Genomic DNA, 25037 nt, shown 5'->3' with positions numbered 1-25037 from the left:
AGAGAGAGAGAGAGAGAGAGAGAGAGAGAGAGAGAGACAGAGACAGAGAGACAGAGAGACAGAGAGAGAGAGATTGGGAATGGATCTCGGGGCCTCCTGCATACCGGCTGCTCTTTGTCACTAAGTTATGCCCCTTATCTCAACAAAACCAGAGTGAGTAAAAAGCTGTAAGTGTGACACAGGTGTGTCAAAGGGCAGAGTTCCCAGCTCAGACAGGTGCGCTCCTGAGTCAGCACAGGTGCCACTTCAGAAGGTCACAAGCTGGGCCATCTTCAGCCGCTCTGCTCTGTGAGACCACAGGCAAATGTCACATGCACTCCCTGACCTCAGAAGTCCCCAACATGCACAGCCAGAGTCTGTCTCTTCACCTCCCTTCTGTCACTAGGACACAAAGGCGATCCAATCTTGGTGGACAGGGGAGTCATTTTCAGCTATGTCCGTTAAAAAGAAAGCAGGTTTCCACACACGGCTTGGCTTGCAAATTAAGGGAGGGATAGATAGATTTTGCTGTTTCGTTATTTTGTAAAAGCCGTACTGACCCAGACAGACCCTACTTTAAGCCTTATCAAGAAATGAAGAGAGGACCAGAGGCAGGAGAGTTACGTTAATTCAACTAAGACACTAGATGTGATCATCCCGTGAGCCACAGGCACCGTCGTCCAGCAGCTTACACAAGACTTCGAATGCAGCTCAAAGTTAGTGTGTGTGTGTTGACTAGCCCATGAGAATCAGCTTCCTCGCGCTTTCGAACTCTCTCCCCTCCCCCTCCTCACCCCCACCCCCCACCCCTGGGTGCCACAAAGGTCCCAGGTCCTGAGGAATGGTGGTCATCTCTTAGTCCCAGGAAAGAGTTCTAAGTTAATAAGAAACCAGAATGGAAAATGATAAGAGGATTCCTTATAAAGGCTATGATAAGACGCCAACACCAACCACAAAGAATGAACTTCTTACTGGTAAGCTAACCTGAGAGCCTCCTAAGGGTTTATGGAAATTTGTTTTGCAAATGGAACTTGAACCAAGCACATGCCTTTCTCCTACGGGTTAAGCAAAAGCCAAAAACACCTCGGGCAGTTTTCTTTCTTTCACACAACAGGTGAACAGGTATTTACTAAGCTCTCTAAGCCACGGCGGCAGCCGAGAAGTCAGGCAAACAGTCCTGTTCTCCTGGGCAGCAGCCTGTAAACAAATATAGCTGATCTCAGTGAGCTGGGGCCTTGGGAGTAAGAAGTGATAATGAAGAGCATGAGAAAGAAGATGTCTAGGAGGCTCCAGAGGCAGAAGAGACAACGTGAGATGTAAGAAGGGCAACAGAGACTGAGTGTGAGAAACCAGGAGGCGCTGCCCTAGGACACTGTGTTGAGTATAGGCTTCCGGGTGACTGGCTGAGACACGGGTGACAACTGCTGAGGGATTCTTCTGGAAACCCGATAGCAAAGCCCGCCCTTAGCAGGCACCTTCACAGGGAGGGTCAGTATGTTAGGAACGCTGAGATAACTGTTAAAAAGACTAATTCTGAGGCCCACCTTAAACCCACCACTTCCTTCCCAACTCTATGGGAATGTCAGGAATCTTGTGCTCCAGCCTCCACAAACTATACATGGCTAAAATGCTACGCAGCCAAGCCTGGGCCAGCAGTGGGCAGAGGTTGTCAGGCTTAATGAGCTCAATTTGCCACACACTTAACATCTGAGGTCGGACAGCTACAAAGGGCATCTTGGGGTTTTTTGTTTTAAATCTCACTTTTTCCCCCATTCAATGTTTTTTTAAAAACCTCTTCTCAGACCCTTAATAGAAAGGAAAATGGGGTGGGAATATATACAGGAACAAAGCCAGGGTGCTACCAGGGTACTTGAGCCTTCTAATTGGGAGTTTTTAACAAAAATAGAAAAGTCTTCTCTGGCCGGGCGTGGTGGCGCGTGCCTTTAATCCCAGCACTGGGGAGGCAGAGGCAGGAGGATTTCTGAGTTCGAGGCCAGCTTGGTCTACAGAGTGAGTTCCAGGACAGCCAGGGCTATACAGAGAAACCCTGTCTTTTTTTTTTTTTTTTTTTTTCGAGACAGGGTTTCTCTGTGTAGCCCTGGCTGTCCTGGCACTCACTTTGTAGACCAGGCTGGCCTCGAACTCAGAAATCCGCCTGCCTCTGCCTCCCGAGTGCTGGGATTAAAGGCGTGCGCCACCACGCCCGGCTGAAACCCTGTCTTGAAAAAACCAAAAAAGGAAAGGAAAGGAAAGGAAAGGAAAGGAAAGGAAAGGAAAGGAAAGGAAAGGAAAGGAAAGGAAAGGAAAAATTCTCCTCTGGACTTGCTCTGACCCATCCTTCATTTTTTTTTTTTTTCCAGAGGCTTAAGCACTTGTCTTTAGCCGTTGGCATGCCTTCTCAGAGTGCATCCTCTGAAGCAAGGAGGTCCCATAGTGCACATCACAGGAGGACACACAGGGCACCTGCCCCATAGCGGGCAGACTTTCTGCCTTTAACAACACTGACAGCTCCCTTAAGAACAAGAAACAATGTTTTCCCCGCAGGGCAGATTCCCCAACCTCCCACCCCCCCAAATGGTCTCACCTCCCAGAATGACTGACTACATAGAGTACCATATCTGCTTTGTGACAAGCAGCAATGGCATGCCTTCCCTGCCAGGCTGCATGGCCATCCTCTATGTATATACAAGGTGTGTGAAGATGCTGGTGGCAAACCAATCAGACTTACACTAGCTGTCAGGACACTAACAGGCTCTATCTTACCTTCTGGATGAGGGACAAGACCCACCAGGGGCTTTCTGCACACAGGTATGACCACAGGTATGGAAGACTCTAGTCACAGACTGTTATGGAGGTAGCCATGGGTTTGAGGCTTTGGGGCCAGGAGGTCTGGGTTGAATGCACAGCCTGCTAGCGTTCCTCCTAGAATGGACCTCCAATGAGCAGGACACTTGTGTAACCCCTCTGAAGGCCAGAAGGATAGAAGGGCTCAGCCTCTTCCAGGATAAATGACTTCCAAACAGAAAGAAGAGGACCCCTCCATGGAACAGAACCCGCAAGGCATCTGGAGCCCAGGCGCCGGCCCTTCTAGTTCACATTGCCAAACCGAAGGAAATCATATTGAGGTTCATACAGAAGATCAGCAGCAGCAGGTTCACGAGCACCCTAAGACCCGTCAGTCAGCCCCAGTGGCTGCCTGACAACACAGGCAGTCTCTGGTCCCTACCAGCTGAAGCATCTCTGGCAACTCCTCAACTCACCCCTACCCCGGTTCCATTTCTACCTCTGTGCCTACCTTTCCAGAATGTTCTTACACTCTTCTCTTTTAATGCCTTAGATTCAGGACCCCAAGACAGACTTGAAGCATCCCTCCTTCAGTAAGATTTCTCTGACTGCAGCCACCGACACAGGCGTAGCCCCTCCAAGGAGTCCCTGACCTGATTGCAAGCATGGCTGTCTCTTACTCAGCAAGACACTACCCATTTCCAGCCTTCAACCAGGAAGTCCCTATCTCCTTTCAGTTAATTCTGAGCAGCAACCAAGGCAACAGAATCTAAAGCAAAGTTATTCTGCCTAGAGGACCAGAATATACAATGCAGCTCAGGAAAACGCCCCTCAGTCTCTCACAGAGAAGCATGCCGGGCTTGGGTAATTTCTTGGCTTGACAACAAACTCCTGGAAAATACAAGTCACCTCAGAGAGAGGATGCTCACACATCCGCTGCATTGCTGGCTCATTGTTGGCTCGATGAGTTATGAAAGCAAATGATACAAGGCCAGAACCTAGATGTGCCTGACACAGACATAATTTGAAAAGAATCTGGAATTTTGAAAAAAAAAGTCTGTAAGTGGACCAGCATAATGTGCTTAATGGTGCACACCTTTAATCCCAGCATTCAGGAGACAAAGGCAGGTGGATCAATTTGAGTGTGGGGACAGCCCAGTCTACACTGCAAGTTCCCAGAAAGCTGGGGCTACACAGTGAAACCCTGCCTCAAAACTAAATAAATATACAAATACATAATCCTTAGGGCTGAGGAGGCGGGTCAATCAGTAAAGAAAAACTTGCTTTGCAAACATTAGGACCAGAGGTTGATTCCCAGAACTCATGTTAAAAACACCACCACCACCAACAACAAAAAAACCAAAACCAAGAGAGCCAGTTAGTTTCATAAGACTTTCTGGCCACCAGTCTAGACTACTTTGCAAGTAAATTCTAAGCCAGCAAGAGACTTTATAGACAGCATCCCTAAGGTGACACTCAAGGTTGTCCTCTATCCTCCACAAGAGTGCACCTGCACACACACGCACATGTGCACACACTTGCACATGCACCCCCTAATGAAAACAGTACTAAAAAGAATAGAAGGCCAGGCGGTGGTGGTGCACACCTTTAATCCCAGCTCTTGGGAGGCAGAGGCAGGCAGATTTCTGAGTTTGAGGCCAGCCTGGTCTACAGAGTGAGTTCCAGGACAGCCAGGGCTATACAGATAAAAAGAAAAAAAAAAAAAAAAAAAAAGAAGGGAAATTTTCTGAGCCTTTAACAAACTCCAAATTCCCGGACTCAGCAGAGTGAGTCCTGCACGCTTAAAGGGGAGCTAACATTTCCTGGGAATGGTGCCTTCTCTTCAGAAAATAAGGTTCCAACAGGATCTCTCTTCAAACTACACAACAGAGCTGTGGGTGCTCAGGCCATCCAGCACCGGAAGCTGGGGACTTCCTACTCTGAGCTGGTATGTGCAGGTCTCAGTCACCCCCAGAGTAAGCCCACAGCTACTGGATAAACCTCCGGGACAGCAGAGTCTCCTCTGAACATAAATAACAATTACATGCTTCTGTGCTTCACACAGCTCACAAACACCCTTTTTTTGCACACATGAACTTGCACACATGAACACACAAAAATATAAGTTAAAATGTACCAGTATTTTTTTTTTCCTCTGAGACTTAAAAGCTTCCAGTTAGGCAATCTCCCCCTGAATGTCTTTTTCATAAACATTCTGGCATTTAGATGTCAGTATTGGCTACATTTGGCAGCTAATAAATACCACAGTTCATGCCCCTCCCGGGTTAGTTATGCCGTTACCCTCAGTTCCCAGTGGTCAGTTCCATTTCAGGCTTTTCTGAGCTCTTAAACAGCCACGCACAACCTTTGACACTGTGACACATTGTCATCTACAAAGTTCGTGCTTCAAGTCCCTAACTGAGTTAGAAAAGAAAAAGCTCAGAATGTTTTAAGTGAGTTTACAGTTTTTGCTGGGCTATATCCAGCTACCCAGGTTGCAGCCAACTGTACACAGATCCACTTTTTGGTAACTGTGCGCTGTTCTTGGGAAAATACAACCCCCAACAAAAGGCCACTCAGAAACACATCTGTACCACAAAATCCCTTTGAGAAAACCTTTGATTCACGCCTTTAAATCTCTTTACATAGAAAGAACCCACACTGAAATTTTTGGAGACTGTTAGAAGGATCTGAAAGTTCTAGAACCTTTAAAAAAAAAAGTCCATGTCTTTGGCTTTACAGAAACAACCTTTCATCAGACTTCATCAAGGCGAAAAGCAGCCAGGAGTCAAAAGCTTTTTAATGAGTCTTTTTGTTTTCAGCTCTTCTGTTTTCCAGCCTAGCTCTTCACTCTCTAACCATCCTCCAACCCATTTCCCATGTTTTAAGTCCTCTAAAGATTAGAAACAAGAGCGGCTATTTTCTTTTAAAGAACTGACTAATGGAGGTGCACAGAACGTCACAGAAATTCACATTAAATCCTGGCAATACATTTATAGAAAATCAGAGACTTGGTTGGGGGTGAAATAAGTTGTCTCAGTTTGGCCAAGATACCAATGCTCCTTCCCTAACTATTACTCTCTGCTCTGTTAAACACAAAATGTTTTCTTCCCTCCCTAAGTATTTCTCCAACTAACGCCTGAACCTTCAGGAAATGTCCTAGCAGAAGGTTCTCTTTGCTAGGTTAATGTTTTTGTCAAAACACTGACAAAAACTAAAGTTGAAACACTGTGGAGAGAGCCGTGACCTCTGACCCTTCCCTCCTGGCAGAGATCAGTGAGCAGGCCCTGGGAGGGGGGTTGGGGGGACGAAGCTGGGGCCAGTTCCCCAGTCCATCAGTGTGGATGAAAAGCTGTCCCCTCTGGGCATTCCCCGCTACGATCAGTGCGTCATGGAATGAGGATAAGGTTCCCGGGAGGTGAAGGCCACAGCTGTGAGGATGAGAATCAGAAATGACAGCAGGCAGAGGGGTCTACCATGATCTTCCCCTGCAGGCTCTTTAGCATGTTTGCCTAAATCTGCACAATGAACTCACCATAGTCAAAGCTAGATGGCTGTGCCCTCCATCCTGTAATGCCTACGAAGCCTCGAAATGGCTCACCTTCCCTGAACTTGCAAACTGAAATATTTCATTACACTTGGGAGGAGAGCTGGCACAAGTGGCCCAGCTCTTTCCCCCACTCCATGAGGCCTAATTTTTTTAGAACACATTATTAATGGTCAGGAGGCTCCAAGAAGAACTCTTCTGCCAAGATGTACTTGGCAAAGGGAATTTATCTCCTTAAACACAAGGAGGAAAAATCAGTTCCAATCTGCTTGCTAAACTTTTCACCTATTCACTCAGAAGAAAACCACAGCTGTATTTTTTTGTTTTGTTTTGGAAGAAGTTTCACTCTATAATCCAGGCTAGCCTGGAATTCTCTACATAGCCTAGGCTACTCTTAAACCTAGATGATCCTTCAGCCTCAGCCTGCCCCAGCCTGCCCCAGTCTGCCCCAGCCTGCCCCAGTCTGCCCCAGCCTGCCCCAGCCTGCCCAGCCTACCCCAGTCTGCCCCAGTCTGCCCCAGCCTGCCCCAGTCTGCCTCAGCCTGCCCCAGTCTGCCCAGTAGAGGGATGAGCACAGTTGAGTGACCATTTCTAGTTTGTCAACTCTGCTACATTTTCTTTAAACAAAATCCCAAATGCCCAGTTGTTCAATGCACTTACCTTGATCATTAGATCCCACATGGTCCTCCAGTCCTATCACATACTTCCCTCCTCTCAGGGGCGGAACGTGACCAGACTCGGGGTAATGAGGAAGGACTTCTCCTTCCAGAGGAGGGACAGGAACATCTGGCTCTGAAGGCACTGGCCCTGCCTCTGGATAGGACTGGGTGTTTCTGCCCCCAAGGTCTTCGTTTCCTGGAGTTAGGAGAGCTGCATCTGCCTCTGAAGGAGCCGGGGCTCTGGTACCCATCTGGTCCAAAAGCTCCACTGGGTCCTTGAAATCCAGAATCTCTCCCTCGCCCACCGGCGGCCCCTGTTTGGTTTGAGGGTCCAAAGAAGCCGATTCTGTTTCCCGGTAGGATGGCCAGTTACCAGGTGCTGGATATGGCCAAGGAGAAGCGCGGTCGGAATCTGGAGATGAGGTGCCGACGTCCACAAGGCCTGGATCAGCCTTTGACTTGAAAGACACATCAATTCTGCTGTGGCCTTCCGGGGCCTCCCCTGGTTCAACTGGTGGGTATTCAACATCCTCTTCATTCTCATCGTAGTAATGGAAACTGTCCTCGGTGTAGCTCTCCAGGGCTGCAGCATGGCTGAAGGAGTGCTCCAGTGCGGAGGAGCGGGCTGTGGAAGGGTCACCTCCAACCGTGGCTGGACGGACATTGTCCAGGGCAAACCTGCTGCCGATGTGAAAAGCCCACGCCCCAGGAATCCCCAGGTTGCTTAGCCTAAGAACAAAGGAGAAGAGCTGATTGTAAGCAGTCCATTCATTCTCCTTCAGTGTTTGTTCTGAAACCAAAAGACTATAAAGATCAGAGTTGAGCCAGAGCACAAACTTCATGCTAACAAGAAAACTTGTGTTCCAAATGTACTGTGGATTCACATGGACTAATCTATTAATGACAGAGGATGCTAGATATAGCAATACTTTTTAATGTCCAAGTCTAAAACAATTTTTTGCTCAACGCGGGTGAGATACAAATGTATTAATCAAAATGAAACTCAGTATCTGGGAACAGATCTTCATTTTCTCAGTAGAGTAGACCATGAACCCCCCCCCCAGTTCCCAAGAGTTTCTTTTTTCAGGGGAGTCTCACTAGATAGTCCCAGCTATCCTCAAGCCTGAGATCTTCTGCTGGGATTGCAAGCATGTGGCACTCTTGCTGGCTCAGTGATCCACTACTTCAATGTCAATGGCATGCTGTGAAGAGGACAGCCATGTGTAGGACTCCTAAGCCTAAGACAAAGCTGGAGTTAATCAAACTCTGGAAAGCTGGAACTGGCCAACGATACCAACCCTGTGCTTGCACTAAATACCATGCTCAAATTCTCCCACACTATGGAATTTCCTCAAAAGTCAACACTGAAGAATAAGAGCGAAAGGCTAAGAGGAAGTTTTAAAATTCATGAGACCATATAACAAGAGAGCTTTGTTCACTGGGGCAAGCATTCACCATTCTAGTCTAGGTTTCTACTGCGATAGCGTTTTTAAACCAGTTGAGGTTTTCTTCAGTTCTCTCTCTCTCTCTCTCTCTCTCATCATGTGCTCTGTCCACAGCCCACCACCTGTGCCCAAGTGTATGTGTGATACTGCTGTTGTACTGGTGGATTTCGTCACCGTGATGCAAACCCAGACACATCTGTGAAGAGGGAACTTTGATTAAGAGATCACCTCAACCACACAAGCCTGAAGGCAAGTCTGTTGGGGGGGGGGGGGAGAGGAGGGCATTTTCCTGGTTAATGATTGATGGGAGGAAGAACCGCTCGCTGTGCGTGGTACCATCCTTGGGTACCATCTCTGGCTGTGTAAGAAATTAGGCTGAGGAAGCCATGGGAACCAAGCCAATAATTATGTTCCTCTCCACGACTTCTGCTTTCATTCCTGTCTCCCTCCAGGTTCCTGTCCTGCCTAAGTTCTTGCCTTGGCACTGTGACCCAGGATAGTAAACCAAATAAACTCTTTCCTCCTCAAGTCAGGTCAGTGTTTTGTCACAGCGAGAGAAAGCAGACGGCAGCTACTGTTACAGGTCACTTAGATGCAGAAAGCAAGCTGCCATCCTTTCTGCAATTTGCTATATTCACTTGCTATGGTTCCTAAAAAGGAATTTTTTTGAAATATGGTCTCATGTAGCTCAGGATATTCTCTTCCTCCTGCCTCCACCCACCAAATACTGGGATACTAGGTGTGAGCCACTGTGCCCAGTCTGTGTGGTTCTGAGGACAAAACTCGGGGCTTTATGTCCACAAGGCAGGTATTCTCCCAGCAGAGCTTCATCTTCTACCCTCACTTGGTATGCTTATAGAAATTAAGGTTGTAAATAAAACACACTACAGAAGACAAAACTCCAGGCTGTTAAAATGGCTCAGCAAGGAAACCTGCTTATCTCCAAGAGCTGAGAGCTGTACTCAGAATCCACATGGTGGGGGGAGAGCACAAAGCCCCAACTCCCACAAACTCACCTCTGACCCAGACACACCCCCAGCGGCCCCAACCCCCAACTCTACACAGTAAATGCAATTTTAGAAACTGAAACCAATCAGAAAGAGAAGACCCCCGGGGCCTGAGCCCAGCCCCACAGCAGGGGTGCTGCAGCTGGGAACCCTCTTGAGTTTGGAAGCCGACAGCTATAAAAGCTTCAAAGAGAAGGAAAATACAAATTATGGAAGAGTAAAGCTAAATAAATGCCTTCTAATGAGACATAAATCAATATGCTGGCGTTTGCCACAGTGTCTGATGGGAATCTAAGCAATTAGTTTACCCTCCCCTCTGAGGTCGTTTGGAATGCTTACTGATCGAAAGAATTTGTCTCCTAGAAAGGAAAACTGGATCATAAAACGGGACAGGCATGCCTTCCTGCCTGGGATCTTAGGAAGAGCATGTGGGAAATCCCACATTAAAGGCTCCGCGCAGGCCCTGTTGGTGAATACTACCTAATGACCACTCTCCTCTCTTCCTGAATGTGCATACACCTCACAAGAGCCCTGCAAACATGAATAACAGAGGACCTTGGTTTGAGGAAGAGATTCCAGACCAGGAAAAGGATCTCCTCCTTGGGAATGTACAACAGAGCATCCAGAGAATGAGAGCTTGGGCCATGATCCTGAGCAACTTCAGTTCACAAATGTCCTCACGGTGCTGGGCACGGGCAATGCAATGTTTGACCCTTTATGACGACAATACTTACAGAATCTGGAGGGAAGAGGCCTATGAGACAGTGTTAAGCATGGGAACACTGAATGGGAGGGCAGATCCCACTCTGGGAGGGGAGGTAGACAGTTGTCACTCAAAGTAGAGGTAGGATAATTCTGACTTGCATTTCATGTTATTCTGTTGTCTGTATTTTGTCTCATCTTGTTAAGTGTGAGTTACAACAAATCTGTCAATCACTCCGGTCACATCTCACACTGCTCCTCTCTGGCAATTCTGATATTTCTGGAAAGCATCAAAGGAGGAAATGAAGGAAGAACTGGAGTGGGTGGATCGCAGTGTGTGTGTGTGCCTGTGTCTTTAAAACTAGTATTTCAAGCACTCAGCCCTCCTTCCAAGGGCTTTATGTACAGCCTGGGGAGTGAGAGTCTTTAAGCTCCTGGGTAGGAGAGGAGAGGAGAAAGGATAGAAGGCAAATAGTTAAGTTTGTTCTAGAGTTTGGACTACACAGCGGGTAAGAAGGAGACCAACAGATACCCAACATGGATCAAGGAACAAGAAAGAATGCTGTGCATAGAGCCCTTGGAAGGAGGGCTGAGTGCTTGAAACACTACATTTTTTTTTTTAAGGCACAGGCCCTGGACACCAACAGCACCTGGAAAGAAGGACCAAGAATCACAGAAAATTAGAATGAGAATTGGCATCTGCATGGCCATAAGAAGCTGGTGTCCGTGTGTGTGTGTGTGTGCATGCATATGTACACATATGCCTGTGTATTTGTGCAAAAAGTTTGTGAGGAGAAGCAGTTGTGTTTCTCTACTAGAGTCATAAAGGCCTCACATGTACGCCCGTGCACACAGACACACACACTGCCATGCACCCACTCCGTGGATTTCCTTCATTTCCTCATTCGATGCTTTCTAGAAATTTCAGAATTGCCAGGGAGGAGCAGAGTGAGATGTGACCAGAGTGACTGATAAAATGAAAAAAATACAAACAACACAGAAACATGAAATTCAAGTGAGAATCACACTCTCTGCATAAGATATCACCCCTGTTTCTGCGCTTCGGACCTGTGTTGACTATGGCTTGGCCATTTAACTCTGACATAAGCAACTTTGTTAATTTCTGTAAAGCTGTTTGTAAAACTGGGAAGCTAGCTATGCTTAGCACCTATAAGTCCGAGTGAGTTTTAATTAAGATAATATTTGCAAACATTTTATCACAATGTTTACAGATAGAAAATGATCAATAAATTTTTGCTGAGTCACTCTCTCTGCTCACAATCTAGTTGATAAGCACAAATGCATGCAAACGGGTAAGGGTTTCCTATAACCAAGAGGCGGAATAGCCTATTGCCGCACTAGCAGAATAAGCCACTGGGGAGACTAGGAAATGGATTCGTCTCTGGCAACGCTGTGGGCAAACCGATCAGCATTATTTCGGGTGATGGTGTCTGGAGAAATTCTGAGACTTCTAAAAGCCTCATCTATTCCCCTCCCTCAATTATATTTCCTGTAATTTAATCCTCAACAATGCCTGTTTAAAAGACTAAATCATGATGCCTCCTCTGAAGAAATCACTAACCTGAAAAGCCTCCACTGAGGCAGTTATTACTAGATATTTTTATGCAGCTCCAAGAACAATGTTTTTCCTAGCAAGCCCCAATGGTTCTGCAAAAACACATATAATCGCTGCTGGTTCTGGTTTCCATGCCTGACTGACAGTGCAGGAAAAATAAAGGATCTTTTATATCTTGGAGAGCCTGAAGCTCCGGCGTCCAGCTTAGCTCCTGGTTTTGAGCCAGTGCCTTTCTTAGAAGCCACCAAAGCTTATTATCGAATGGTCTCTGGTCACTTGAGATCATGTCCCTCTTAAATGTCCTTCCAGTGGGTAACACAGGCACATACTCCACATTACTTACTGGTAGAGATTCTTCACAGACTGCTCCGTGTTAGTCAGGCTGAAATACAGTGCTTCTCTCTTCAGGTCATCCGCTTCCCCTCGGCAGAAGCCCACCCTAGCGGGAAGCTGCAACTGGACATTGTAGGACTCTTTGGGGCGGGTTCCAAAGAACTGAAGGCCATTGGCAGGGTAGAGAAAGAGGGCGTAGGTATCAGATTCATCCGATGCCAGAACAGCCTGGAAGGTGTTCAGCTGTGGACAAAAAGGAATTGCAGACATCCTTAAACAAACAAATAAACAAAAGAAGAAAAACAGAACACAGACAAGAGGCCCGAGCCCAAATCCTTTTTAGGAATTCCCCACATTGGTTTTGAACATAATCTCTTTTAGAATTCCCTTTTCAAATTACAAATAAAATGTTGTAAACTAAATGAATTATTTTAAACCTCTTCTACCAATTTTAATCAATAGTTAAATAATGTATAAGTAAAACACTGGTTTAAAACTTTCAGGGCTGCAGGATGAGGATGAGGAAGGATCAACTAACACTAAGGACGTTCGAAAAAGCCTTATGAAGGGCAGGAGAGATGGACAGCTAAGGATACCAGCTGCTCTTCCAGAGGTCCCAGGTTCAAGTCCCAGCACCTACAAGACCATGATAGCTCACACCTGCCTGTAACGTCAGTTCCACACAGATATACATGCAGGCAAAATGCCCATGAACATTAAAAAAAAAAAAGCCATACGAAACCTACTTGCCAAAATACAAGTAATGTTTAAAGGGAACTGACTTACATGGGAGATAACGCTCCTCCCATCAGCTACAAGTCCTCAAAAAGCCCAGAGCCAGGTATAGGACACCTTGCCCTAAAGGTTGGTCAAGGATGTCACAGAGACAACAATGCGAGAGTTGTCAATTGTCATTGCCCAGGGCTCCCCATCAGAATGTGATGGTAAGATCCTGTAGCTGGTGACACCACACATGTAGGTCACAGGTCTCGGAGAAACCAAACACAGACACTCATTTATGTATACATGCACACACGCACACACGACGCTTCCACCCCTGCCAGCTGCCTTGCATGACACTAGCAGATGGTATGCAGGCTACAGTCTCACCCCACCATGACTGCTCAGGGGTACAAACAAAGCCCTGGCAAGATGTACTCATGAGCACCATAAGTGGCAGGAATGCTATAAGGACCATCAGTCAATTTCTGGATGGATTTAAAGCCTGATCCACAAAAGGAAACTTCTATATTGTAAATCTGGCCAAGAAACCATGGGGGGGAGGGGGAAGACGGGGGGGGGGGGGGCGAAGGTTCATAAGCCCTGGAAGTGAACCATGATTATCCATACCAGTTATAAACTCATATATTAGTGCAGCTCTAGGCAGTCAATAGTGGAGCATCTTTGTGCAGTGGATGGTAGTTAATACACACATGCATAGCTAGTCCAAGGGCTGTCTGTGGAGAGCCCAGCCACAGATGCTCCCACCGGTAGCTAGTTCCCTTGAGGTTCAGAGAACACTGGAAAGAGCTTAAGGGCCAGAGGTCAGAAGGAATGGGGTCAAAACAATGTCTTGTGCACATAACATGACTGTTGCACTCATAAACTCAACAGCAGCTGTGGTGACCAGCAGGAAAGCAACCCACTCACATTCCAGGACAGAAGAGCCCACCTGGAGCTGAGAGGATGCTGACAGTTGATGGCTGCTAGGGGAGAGTGTTCTTTAGGGTTGTGGTGCCTGGTGGGTGGAGCCTGCTGCAGTGGTGGCCCCTCACCCGTGTCCCGATGGGCTTCCTGTATGCAGGGGGTTATTAGAACAAATAAAGGACACGAAGTTGTATGGACAGAAGTAGTGGCAGAGGGAAGAGTGAGAGATATTATATAAATGCATCCAGTAACTTTAAAAGAGAGTGTATTTAAAATTGTTAAGGTTGCAAGTTTCTCCAGTCCAAACTCTTCCAAGAGGCTGAACAAGGAACAAAATTAGCTTGCTCATTCCTATACCCCCAGTTCTGGTGTTTAATCTTGTGTCTTAGCATCTCTGCTATGGATCACTCATGCATCCATGCATCCATTGCCCACTGCAGGCAACACTCAGCCAGGAAGTGGCTGATCAAAAAGGCCTCCTTACTGATCATGTAGCCAAACTCCCTTTCCTCTTCAGTCTCTTTACAACAAGAGTCATCCTGTCACACTGCAGATGAAGAAAGAGACCCAGGGGCTTGCTTAAGGTCGGGCAATGGGTAGTGGTTGCAGTCAGTCAGTTCCACAGCTCTTGCCCCGCAATAGTCAGTCATCTGAACTCTACCAGACAAGCCATTCCAGGGCACGTGCTCTGAGCCAATCTCCCTTCCCAGGCTCTGCTCCACTATGCCCTCAACAGAGTGTGTAAGGGTCGCCACTCCTACTATGTGCTTTGATGCTATTGTATTCATACTTTGCTGCACCAGGAAAATCCTAACCAACAAGCACTGCCTCCTGGGGATTGAGTACTGTGAACCCCTATGGAACCCACTTTATGGGCTTCTGGTATGCATTCAGCTCATTTTAGTTTCCAGGTTTGGCTTTGAGCTCCACTCACTAGCGAGCCCGTTTGAGTATTAATTCATCAGGGCTGAGTACCTGCTAAGCCACATTACATCTGAACTGCAGGAATGAAGGAGCCAAGGTCAGTGACTATGTCTCAAGAGCCCAAATTATAGGAGAGGGAAACAACCCGGACTGGAATTTTAGGAGAGTGACTGGGACAGGCACGGTGGCAGAGGCCACCGAGAAAGGAGAGAGTCCAGGACATCAGAGTGGGGGTGGGGTGGCGTCACAGTGGCAGCCAATGAATGAAGATAAACACTGCAGGAGCCAAAGCAGACAGAGGAGAGTGATGTAGCCTGAATTAACACCCTGGTGACTTGGGAATTACTTCTTGGTATTTCACTTACTCAGTTTCAAAGGGACATGTTCTGCCTATCATCTTCTCCACCAAATAATTAGTTACGCGATGCTTCACTGTCTTAGACTCTGTAGTCAGCTTCTCTCACTAGATCATATTTGTTTTACGATTTAATAGAGAACTGGGAAGACATTTTTTAAGAAAAAAAAAATCACTAATTGGTATCGTTGCCTCTCCATTTTGCTAAACAAGACAAAACTGGACACAAGAACCACCTCAAAATTGAATACAAGGAACAAATGTGCCCTTGGGTTTTTTCTGTCTTGTTCTAGAACATCTCAAATGTTAAATTTTACCTTTATGATATATAATGCTAAAGTATAGCTTTGAGGTTCAGGTAATAGGGCAACGAAATGCAGGTATTAATATGGTTTTAAGAAAAAAGTAAAAACTATGCAACTCCACTGTCTTCGCTACTGGGCAGAGTCTGCTTCCCTTGTATTCAGTCCCTACCTGCTACTCCATTACAGCTGTTGTCCTCACCTATCTCATCAGCAAAGCTTGACCCTCCCCAGAAAGGTCAGAACCTCTGAGTTTCCAACTCAGGTACAGGCAGAACACCCCATCAGTCGGGGTGGGGGGCAGTGGCGGCCAGAGTTTTATTTCAGTCACAACAAAGTTCAACTAGGGAGATGAAAAGCAGAACGAAGAATCCCATCCTTAAATAACCAACTGTGGAGGCTCCTGGCATGTCGGCCACAATCGACATCACAAGATAAGGGAGAACCAAGGTTCTAAATTTAGAGAAATTCCATATGATAAGGGCTGTCTGTATGCGGAGATTGGAAGGTGGTGGGGAGGAGGCCTGGGGAGAAGTGAGGAGGCTGTGATGGGAGAGCCTGGCGTCTAACCTGGAAATCTGCATTTAGTGCCGTATTTGTTCAGTGTCTTTTCTGTGTCATCTTTTGGAGAAGCACTCACTTCAGATGACAAGTTTTAATTTCCTTGTCTCTACTAAAATAGGCAAAGACCAGAGGAAAAAACAACAAAAACTTCCTTTTAATATAGTTTATGATCCCAAAGTACACTCCAAAAGAGCTCCTTGAAAACTGCCCACACATGAACTGACCCCTTATCAGGGCTTCAGACTTCCACATAGAATGGCGAAGAGGCCACTTCATAGGTCCTGAAGGGCCTCTCCTCACAGACACACTCTGACTGGTTTCCAAAGGGAAAGGCCCTCCATTCCCAGAGACAAGCTTTCCAAGAGCCCTCCACACAGGTTCTGAAGGGAAGCCCTCAGATGGGCTGCCAAACCCTATACAAGAGCTCCCAACTTCCCCTGGATGCCAGAGAGGAGTGGGGCCTTCACAGGGTGTGGAGCAGTACAGAGAGGATCAGGCCCGAGCTGCCTAGCTGCACTGTCTCCTTTCCTGTTTAGAGAGAAAACCAGAAGCCTTCGAAGAAACCACCTTCCAGTGTTGCTATGACACTGGCAGAGCCAGGTGACTGAAACATACCATCTGACAAGAGTAAGACACCAGCCCAAAGAACGCCACCATCTTTCCATCAAGGGATTTGCTGATCCAGCTTTACCAAAATGATAACAAAATTAGAAATGGGGTGACCCCTTCCTGGGGACAAAGTTTGATGCTCAGTCTTCCTTAAGGACACATTCTCTGGAGTTGTAAGGCCACTGGTTCTAGCCTCCTACACTTGGTGTGAACACCAACCTCTACTTTGTGTGTTATTCTTCCTGTGGGGACACTGGCATTCACCATAGTCACCTTCGTACTGCAGAGTTAAGAAAAATGCCCAATACTTTAACAATTGCATAGTGTATCCTCCTTCATAGATAGTCTTCAAGTACACCTTAGGAGTTTTCCTTTTTCTGTTTTTGTTTTTTTGTTTTTTTGGTTTTTTGAGACAGGGTTTCTCTGTATAGCCCTGGTTGTCCTGGAACTCACTCTGTAGACCATGCAGGCCTCGAACTCAGAAATCCGCTTGCCTCTGCCTCCCAAGTGCTGGGATTAAAGGCATGCACCACCACTGCCTGGCCCTTAGCAGTTCTCTTTAACCCGTTTTCACATATCTAGTTATTCTCTATTCTCTCTGTCTTCACTGACGTATGGTAAATTATCCACACACCCTTTCTGTGGACTGTAGCTCCATAAATTAAGAAGCTCCATCTAAATCCAAAGCTTGATCAACACCCGTCATCTTTGCACCAACTCAACACCCATCATCCCATGTTTAAGCGCCCACAGACCAACTGTGATGGATACCATTGATTGTCTATCTAACAGTATCTAGAACCGTCCAGGAAACAGCCACCAGAAATGTCTCTGAGAAAGTATCTGGATTACGTTAATTAAGGAGGGAAGACCCACCTTAAATATAGATAGCACCATTTCATGGGGTCCGTCCTAGAATGCATACAAAGGGGAAAGCAAGCTTAGAACCAACACCCATCTTTCTCTGCTTCCCGAGTACAGACAGAATGTTTCCATCCTTTTCCAGAGCAAGACTCCACGCTCCCATCCTTCTAAACCCTGGATGCAGCCCAGCCTCAGGCAAGCTCTCCTGCCACTCATCCTCCATCCCCATTCCTGTGGTCCTTCCAACCCAAATGAAATTCCTCAACATACTGCATAACTCAGTTCTTGATAAAAATTGCCCCCAACTCCCAGTGAGAACACAACAGCCCTCCCTTGAAACCAAAAACACACAGAGCAACAAAAACGGTACCCATCAGCACTCAGATCTTCCAACCATAACCCCTTTGTTCTATGAAGTGACAGTTTAAGAAATCTCCGATTAACTAAAGGAACAAACCCTTTATTTGTTCAGTGTTTAATGCAGTCATACCATGGCATTCTTGCATGCCAGGTAGAGCAGTCAGCCACACCCAATGTGAGCATCACGGAGAGTGACGAGCAGCAGAAGCATTTGACACGGGAAGGCGCTACTCCTCTGAGGTCCAGCTTCCAGTAACTAATATTAAGATTACTACACCAGATGTAAGAAAACTATGTAGAAATCACAGACTCCTCCAAGCAAAGGAGATTAATGTGTGTCAAAATCTACCTCAAAAAAAAAAATCTACCAAGGCAAGAGCTTAATCTCAGGGTTTTCACAGCATTCAGAAGCCTTCTATGGGAGTGACTGAAAAACACAGCCTGTGCACAAGTCCTCACCAACAGAGCAAATCCCGAAGCCCATTCGGCCTATGGCGATTCCTGAAGAAGGACCTGGATGGGAAAGTTAAGACAGAATTTTCCCCACCTAATTCCCCAACAAAAAGAAAAGATAAGATAAACAAAGATAAAAATCAGAAAACCGTCCATTTAAAAAGTCCTTATAGAGAGCGCCAGAGGAGACTCAGCAGGTAAACCCCTTGCCTTGAAATCCTGGTTCAATCCTGGAACCCACGTAAAAGAAGAGAACGGGTACCCGGAGGTTCTTCTCCCAAGCTCTACATGTGCACCATGCTGTGTGCACACATAAATCATAACAAAACTACATACCATACATGTCATACACACATACCATGCACACGCCCCATACATACATCACACACACACACAAGGATCCTCAATGCAGTATGTACTCACCATACACAAACACCGCACACACATACACACACACCATGCACATATAAACACATCATACAGACATACATATGCACATACACCATACACACATACATATCATACATACACACATTCATACACATATACAAATGCACATAAACAGACACACACATCATGAACATGCAGACACACATTTTCATATACAACATAAACATGTATGATTTGCACACACAGATCACACACAGACATACATATTCACATGCAGCATATAAACATATACACACATATACATGCACGCACACACAAGGGAAATAACCAAATCCTTACCTAAAGGAGTTCTAACAGAAGATCGTTACAAGTCAGAAACAAAACAGCACCTTGGTTATTCTTATGACAACCCTGTAAAGTCAGTACTGTCACCTCTTTCTACAGCTTAGAAAATGAAGAGTGAGGGCTCTTGTCTCCCAAGACCACTGCTGCAAGTGTTTTCTACCTGGTTACTGACCTCACAAGAACCTTGAAGGTGTAATGGGAGAATTACTGTGCCTTTGGATGTTGCTCAGTCATGAGAGACTTCATGAGGACCTATGTTCAAGTCCCAGAACTGCAAATCTGAAGGAAGAGCGAGAAATGGTTCAGTGTGTCTGGTGTTGCTATTCAAGCATGAGGATCTGAGTTCAATCCCTAGATATGCACTGAACAAAAACAGTCACGGTGTCATTGCCAGGTCTGTAGACCTATAGCTAGGGAGGCAGCCCTGGGTGCCTGGTCAAGCAATCCTAGCTTAGCTGCTAAGTCCTGGGTCAGAGGGAGATGTGCCTGAGAGTGGCTTAACGGGAGCTGGAAAGAGGGCTCAGCAGGTTAAAGGCACTTACCATGTAAAGCCTGATGACCAGGGCTCAATTCCCAGACCCCACAAAGAGGGAGGAGAAGAGAGCTGATTCCAAGTGGGTCTATGACCACCACAGTGTCAAAACATGCACACATACACACAACAAATAAATAATTTTTAAAAGGTGGATGTGCCTAAGGAATGACACTCTGGTCTGCATGCACATGCACCTCCACACAAAGGTGAATGAGTGCACAAATGCATGTTCATTCATGTACACACACACACCCCAAAAGGAGAACCTGTCAGAGAATGTTGCTGATGAAGTGAGAATGCTAACCAGTAAACTCATCTTTCTGGGGCTGCAACCTTTATGTCAAATAAGCACTAATACACTTGGGAGCCACCACAGCCTCAAGACCCCTGAGCCTCAGCGCAAATGCCTCTCGCTCTAATTTTTTCTGTTGCAAGAGGCCAATTCAGCTGAACTCTTCTTGGGAGCAGCAGAACACTAATTTCAAAGTGACAGTGGCATCAGAAGGGTTCCTGACAAAATCTTCACTCCGGTTCATACGTCCTTTGAATACAGCTCCAAGAACTGTCATAGCACTAAAGTCACAACGAACATTGAAAGGCTTCAGAAAAGGCACAACTGTTATTATTGTAACTGCATCTATGATTCATGCATAGAAAATGGGTCTTGTATGAAAAGCGTAAGGAAGGGGAAAACTGGGCCTTTTAAGGGATCTTTGCCTCACTTAAGGCAGATTTGGGAATTATTTTCTCTTTCATGATATAAACAGTAATTATTGCACTTACCCTGTGGGACTATGTCGCGAAGACAGTACAAAATGTTCCTGATATAAGAAGAGGGGGCAGAGAGATGGCTCTCTGGATGTTCTCCCAGAGGATCTATGTTCAATTCCCATCACTCACATGATAGATAGCTCACACCTGTAGGTAATCCTGTCCAGGGGATCTGATGCCCTCTTCTGAACTCCATGGCCTCATGGAGTTCCGAACTCAACTGTCTAAGTAGTTTGCCCTTCCACCCTTACTAACTAATGCCACCAGAATGACAGTGCGCGGCTGGGGAGTGGCTCAGCTAGTGGAGCGCATGCTCAGCATGCGGGTAACCCTGGGTTCAATCAACTGGGTAGGTATGACGCTGCGCACCCATTAACTCAGCACGCAGGCGAGAGGTGGGGCAAGAGCATCAGATTCAAGATCACCTTCCATTACAAGGTTTGAAGCCAATCTGGGATTCAAGAGGACCATCTTAGAAGAGAAAGAGATGGTGTGTGCGCGTGGGGGAGGGGGAGTGGGGCGGGGCTGGGGAGGTGCCAAAAGCAAAACAAAAGGAACAACAAAAGTTAGACTCCCCCACTTCAAATCTTTCACGGCTGCCCGCTATCTGGGAACCCAATCTACAGTCCTCAGAGGGGACAACCTTTCTCTACCCTGGAGCCTTCCCACCTTAGACCCCATCACCCCTGCTCTTCTGAAAGACAGTGCCTGCCATGCCCCAGGGCACAGGCTGATACAGTCTGCCTTCTATCCTGCAAGTAACTTAGCTTGCTCACTGAAACCAAAAGGAGGGGCTTGGAAGAAGCTCTAGGTAAGGGCCTCCCATATTACCATAACAAAACGTAAATGAGGCCTTTCAGAGCGGGAGCAGTCAACGAAGGGTTTATTTCAGTGCCTACCAACATTGCATAAAAATGGCTTCTGAATTAATAAATATCAACTGTGTTTAAATAGAGATATGTGCATTATATGACTCTGTGACATATATGCCTTTTGCTTTGTTTTTTAAGATAACAAGAGAAGCTGGGAAGGCAGCAGTCTATGAAGTGCTTGCTGCGCATGCGTGAAGTCCTGCGCGTGATCCAGAGCACCCACATGAAAGTGGGGGCGTGATAGCACACGCATAATCTCAGCTCTCGAGAGAAAAAATGAGCAGATCACTAGCCAGCAAGCCTAGCCTAACTGAGGGGTCCTATGTCCCAGAGACAAGATGGCTCCCAAGCAAAGACATTTAAAGATGACCTCTGGTCCCCACATGCATGTGTGTAAACTCTCACTCATAAAATGAAAACTTTTTTTAAAAGACCATAAGAAAATAGAAATACAAGAACTGGTGACCTAGTTGCTTGTATTAGAAAAGTTTGTTTTCAACTATAAGTTATACATGATTTTAGATAAATGTTTAAGAGATAATGTATGAATGAATAAGTGAATGAATGAACGTAACAGGGGACTGTCTTCTCTAGCCCTCTAGCTGGCTGGCCTTCATGAAGGAGGTATAGTGTTTGAGTTGAGGGTATTCTGTTGGAATATATTGGAATTAATATGTCAAACCCATATACTACAAGGCTAGTCAGTAAACAAAACTGGATGCTAACCGGTCAAGTAAGAAATCGTAACTTTGACGGATGGTGGCACACGCCTTTAATCCCAGCACTTGGGAGGCAGAGGCAGGCTGATTTCTGAGTTCAAGGCCAGCCTGATTTACAAAGTGAGTTCCAGGACAGCCAGGACTACACAGAGAAACCCTGTCTCAAAAAACCAAAAAAAGAAAAAAGAAAAAGAAACTAACTTCGAATAATGTTTATTTCTAGATCTCTGCTAGTGCAGACTTTAAGAAAACATGTCTTTTCTTTTAAGAACATGGAACAATCACAACCACTGCCCGTGACAGGGACAATGGGCAAGCTTTAAACCTCTTAGGGATGATATCATGTCTGTAGTCAAGAAACACTAGGAGGAGTTAAAGCAAACACAGTTTTGCTCCTGGTCTATGCCATTTTACACCCAGGTGGAATTTCACACGAGGACTCTGTCTCTACCTACACCAGAAATGAGGCAAGCTACCCTGACCAACCATTGCCCACTTCACATGTTGCCAAGACCAAAGCTAGGAGCAGAGTTTTTGGTGCTTTTTCTAGCTAAACTGCAAAACAGTCTCCTGCAGACAGAAGTATGCAAACTGTTACAAAGGCAATGTGGAGGAAAGCTACCAGGAGCTTACTAAGAAGTGTGTGGCATCCTTCTCTACTTTCCTGTGATGTCAGCTAAGACAGTGTTGGCTTTAGAGAGGTGGCTCCGCAGCTAAGAGCACATGTCATCCTGTCAGTATGCTAGCTCAAATTCCTGTACGCAATCAGTCAAGCCACACTCAGTCAAGCCGCTCACAACTGCCTGTAAGTAACAACTCCAACTGCAGGGAATCCAAGCCCTCTTCTAGTCCTACCAACACCAGCAGAGAGAGACACATGCATGAATAAAATAAAAACCTTGAAAAGCGTTGTATAGTACTGATTATAATAAAAACACGGGAGCAACCTTAATGATCACGAGGAAGGGTCATAAGTCCACTGGGTGAGGTCTGATACAGTTGTCTCGATGTTACAGAATCACTTTCAAGAGTATACAACCCAGCAGAAGAAGCAAGGGAAACAGTATTGTGGGCACTGTGAACCCACCATTGTTAATGGCAACAACATGCTAAAGAAATAGCTGGAAGTGTACATACAAAATATGGGTTACTTTTGGTTTTGTGTGTTCTCACTGTCCTGGACCAGGCTGGCCTCGAACTCACAGAGATCTGCTTGCCTCTGCTGGAATTAAATGCATGTGCTGCCACGCCCAGCTCATATCAAAAAAAAAAAAAAAATATATATATATATATATATATATATATATTAACGGTGGTAGGAAAATAAGAGGTTGTTCCTTTTGAAACCTTCCTTAATTTTCCATTTTTTCCTTCAATGAACATATCATTAGAAATATTTGTGTACTTATAGGTGGTTCCAGAAATAAACTGTAAGGTTTATTTCTTAATTTCCTCCAGGGTTTTTGGTATCTGAGCCTTAGTCCCTCATTTCACTAAACCGACTTAGCCATTTAGGAGAGCCTTAGAATGCTCCCAGAGACAATAAATAGACTTCACTCACAAGTTGCCTAAGCACTGGTTTCATCCGGTTCAACGCCCGATCAAGGGAAGAAACTCCTAGTCAAAGCCTTAGTTCCGACACAAAATTCAGGCCATCCCTTTAATTTATTCAGCTGCAGGGTATCCCTCACTTACCTCTCCCGATGGCGCAGCCCCACGACTGACCTCCTCGTAGGCGCCCACGTGCTCCCAGGTGGCCAGGAAGGCGTGGGTGGGGGTGAAGCTGGACCCCGACAGCGGGAAGCCAGTGCGCACGTAGCGGGCAGCCAGACTCAGCACAGCTCCGGAGGTGTCCTCGCGGTACAGGATCCGGCCCCTGCTGTGACTAGTGTCGATGTCAGCCAGGAATGGGGCGATGGCTGGGAAGTCAGTAGGAAAATCATCATCTACATATTGAGTCTCCCTGGGGAAGTCCTGGGTGGAGATGATGCCGTTGGTGCCCACCTACAATAAGACCACGGGGCGGTGAGACAGTTCAGCAGGTAAGGGCACCTTGCCGTCAAACCCGACGACTTGAGTTCTAGGACACAAGGTGGAAGAAAAAGCCAGCTGTTCTCTGATCCTCATACACTCGAGGTGGCACGTGAATCCCGCCCCCCCCCAACATTTTAAAAAGGACAAAATAGTGGTGGTCGCTCAAGCCCAAGGGCAGCCACCCTGCTCCAGTCGTACGAACCTACCGTCCACTTACCGTAGAAAATAGTTGTACTCCAATCAAGGTTGAGACACAGGGTAACAAGCTCCTACCCCACCCCTCCAGTGCACTGCGACCCACAGGTGCGGCTGCTCTCGAACCGGTCCATCTTTCTCCACTATTGCACGCCCTTAAGATAGCTCTGCCGGCGTGCACAGTCCCCCACCGCCCTAAACGCAAACCCCACTGGCAGCCTCAACTTCATCTTCCTGCCTAGAATGTCAAAGTAGAGGGGCACGGTTCCAGCTCTCCCTTGAAACGATCCTTATTCCTCCAGAGTAAGGATCAAGAAGTTGCAGCGCCGCTGCTAAGCCTGGTCCCCAGCAGGGACGACAGTTAAACATGGAGGTTGTTCCACTCCCTGGGAAGAAGCTACGAGTCCCACACCCAACCGCGCACCTCCGGGAGCTGAACTTACGTAGAGGCTGCTGAACTGGGCATCGTAGAAACGCAGGGGTATTGCCAGCTTCACAGCTGCTGAGCTTTCGTCGTCGCCCTCCGGCAGCAGCTGGTCTCCCCACGACTCCCCGTAAGGAAAGAGCTCCTCAGGACGCAGAGCCCCGACTCGCGACAGCAGCAACAGCATCACCAGCAGCGATAGCGGTGATGGCGGTGCTAGCCACCCAGCTGTCGGGTCCCGAGACATGCTCACTCCTCCCTGGTTCTGCCCTCCACTCCGCAAGTCTCTGCGGGCCACACTGCCCGCCAGACTCCAACTTGGACCTCTGGTCCGTAATACGGGCCCGCCCAGCGCGCTGATTGGCTACAGCTCTCGGCCATTGACCAATCAGCGACTCTGAGAAAGTTCGCCAGCGGCCACTACATCTGGTTCTCATTAGGTTTTCTAAGACTGCTGTAGTTTGCTCGAGTGGCCGGGCTGGAAGGTGAGGCCGTTGGCCCGGTCTGGTCTAGGCTGTCCCAACTACTCCTGGGCTACCCCCAACTCTCCAGTGTAGGCTACGACGCTGCAGGAGGTGACCTCAAGGGCTGGCAGGACCCTCGGCGCGCGTGCAGCTCTGGGCAAGAGCGACTGTGCGCACT

General features: G+C 46.8%; 1 protein-coding gene across 1 annotated transcript in view; it reads right to left on the bottom strand.

Moving 5' to 3' along the window:
• The window catches only part of Nid2 (nidogen 2), a 60883-nt gene extending 36166 nt beyond the window's left edge, over window positions 1-24717 (bottom strand). The window contains exons 1-4 of the mRNA XM_021181845.1: window positions 24415-24717; window positions 23438-23746; window positions 12043-12275; window positions 6971-7698 (exon numbers count right to left, since the gene is read on the bottom strand). Of these exons, the coding sequence (XP_021037504.1) occupies window positions 6971-7698; window positions 12043-12275; window positions 23438-23746; window positions 24415-24642 (1498 nt within the window). The 5' untranslated portion in view covers window positions 24643-24717. The remainder of the gene's footprint in view (window positions 1-6970; window positions 7699-12042; window positions 12276-23437; window positions 23747-24414) is intronic.
• Window positions 24718-25037: the final 320 nt, after the last annotated feature.

This window comes from Mus caroli, chromosome 14, assembly GCF_900094665.2.
Source record: "Mus caroli chromosome 14, CAROLI_EIJ_v1.1, whole genome shotgun sequence".
NCBI lineage: Eukaryota > Metazoa > Chordata > Mammalia > Rodentia > Muridae > Mus > Mus caroli.
Note: the sequence above shows the minus strand (reverse complement) of the source record. Positions and strands in the feature narration are given on the sequence as shown.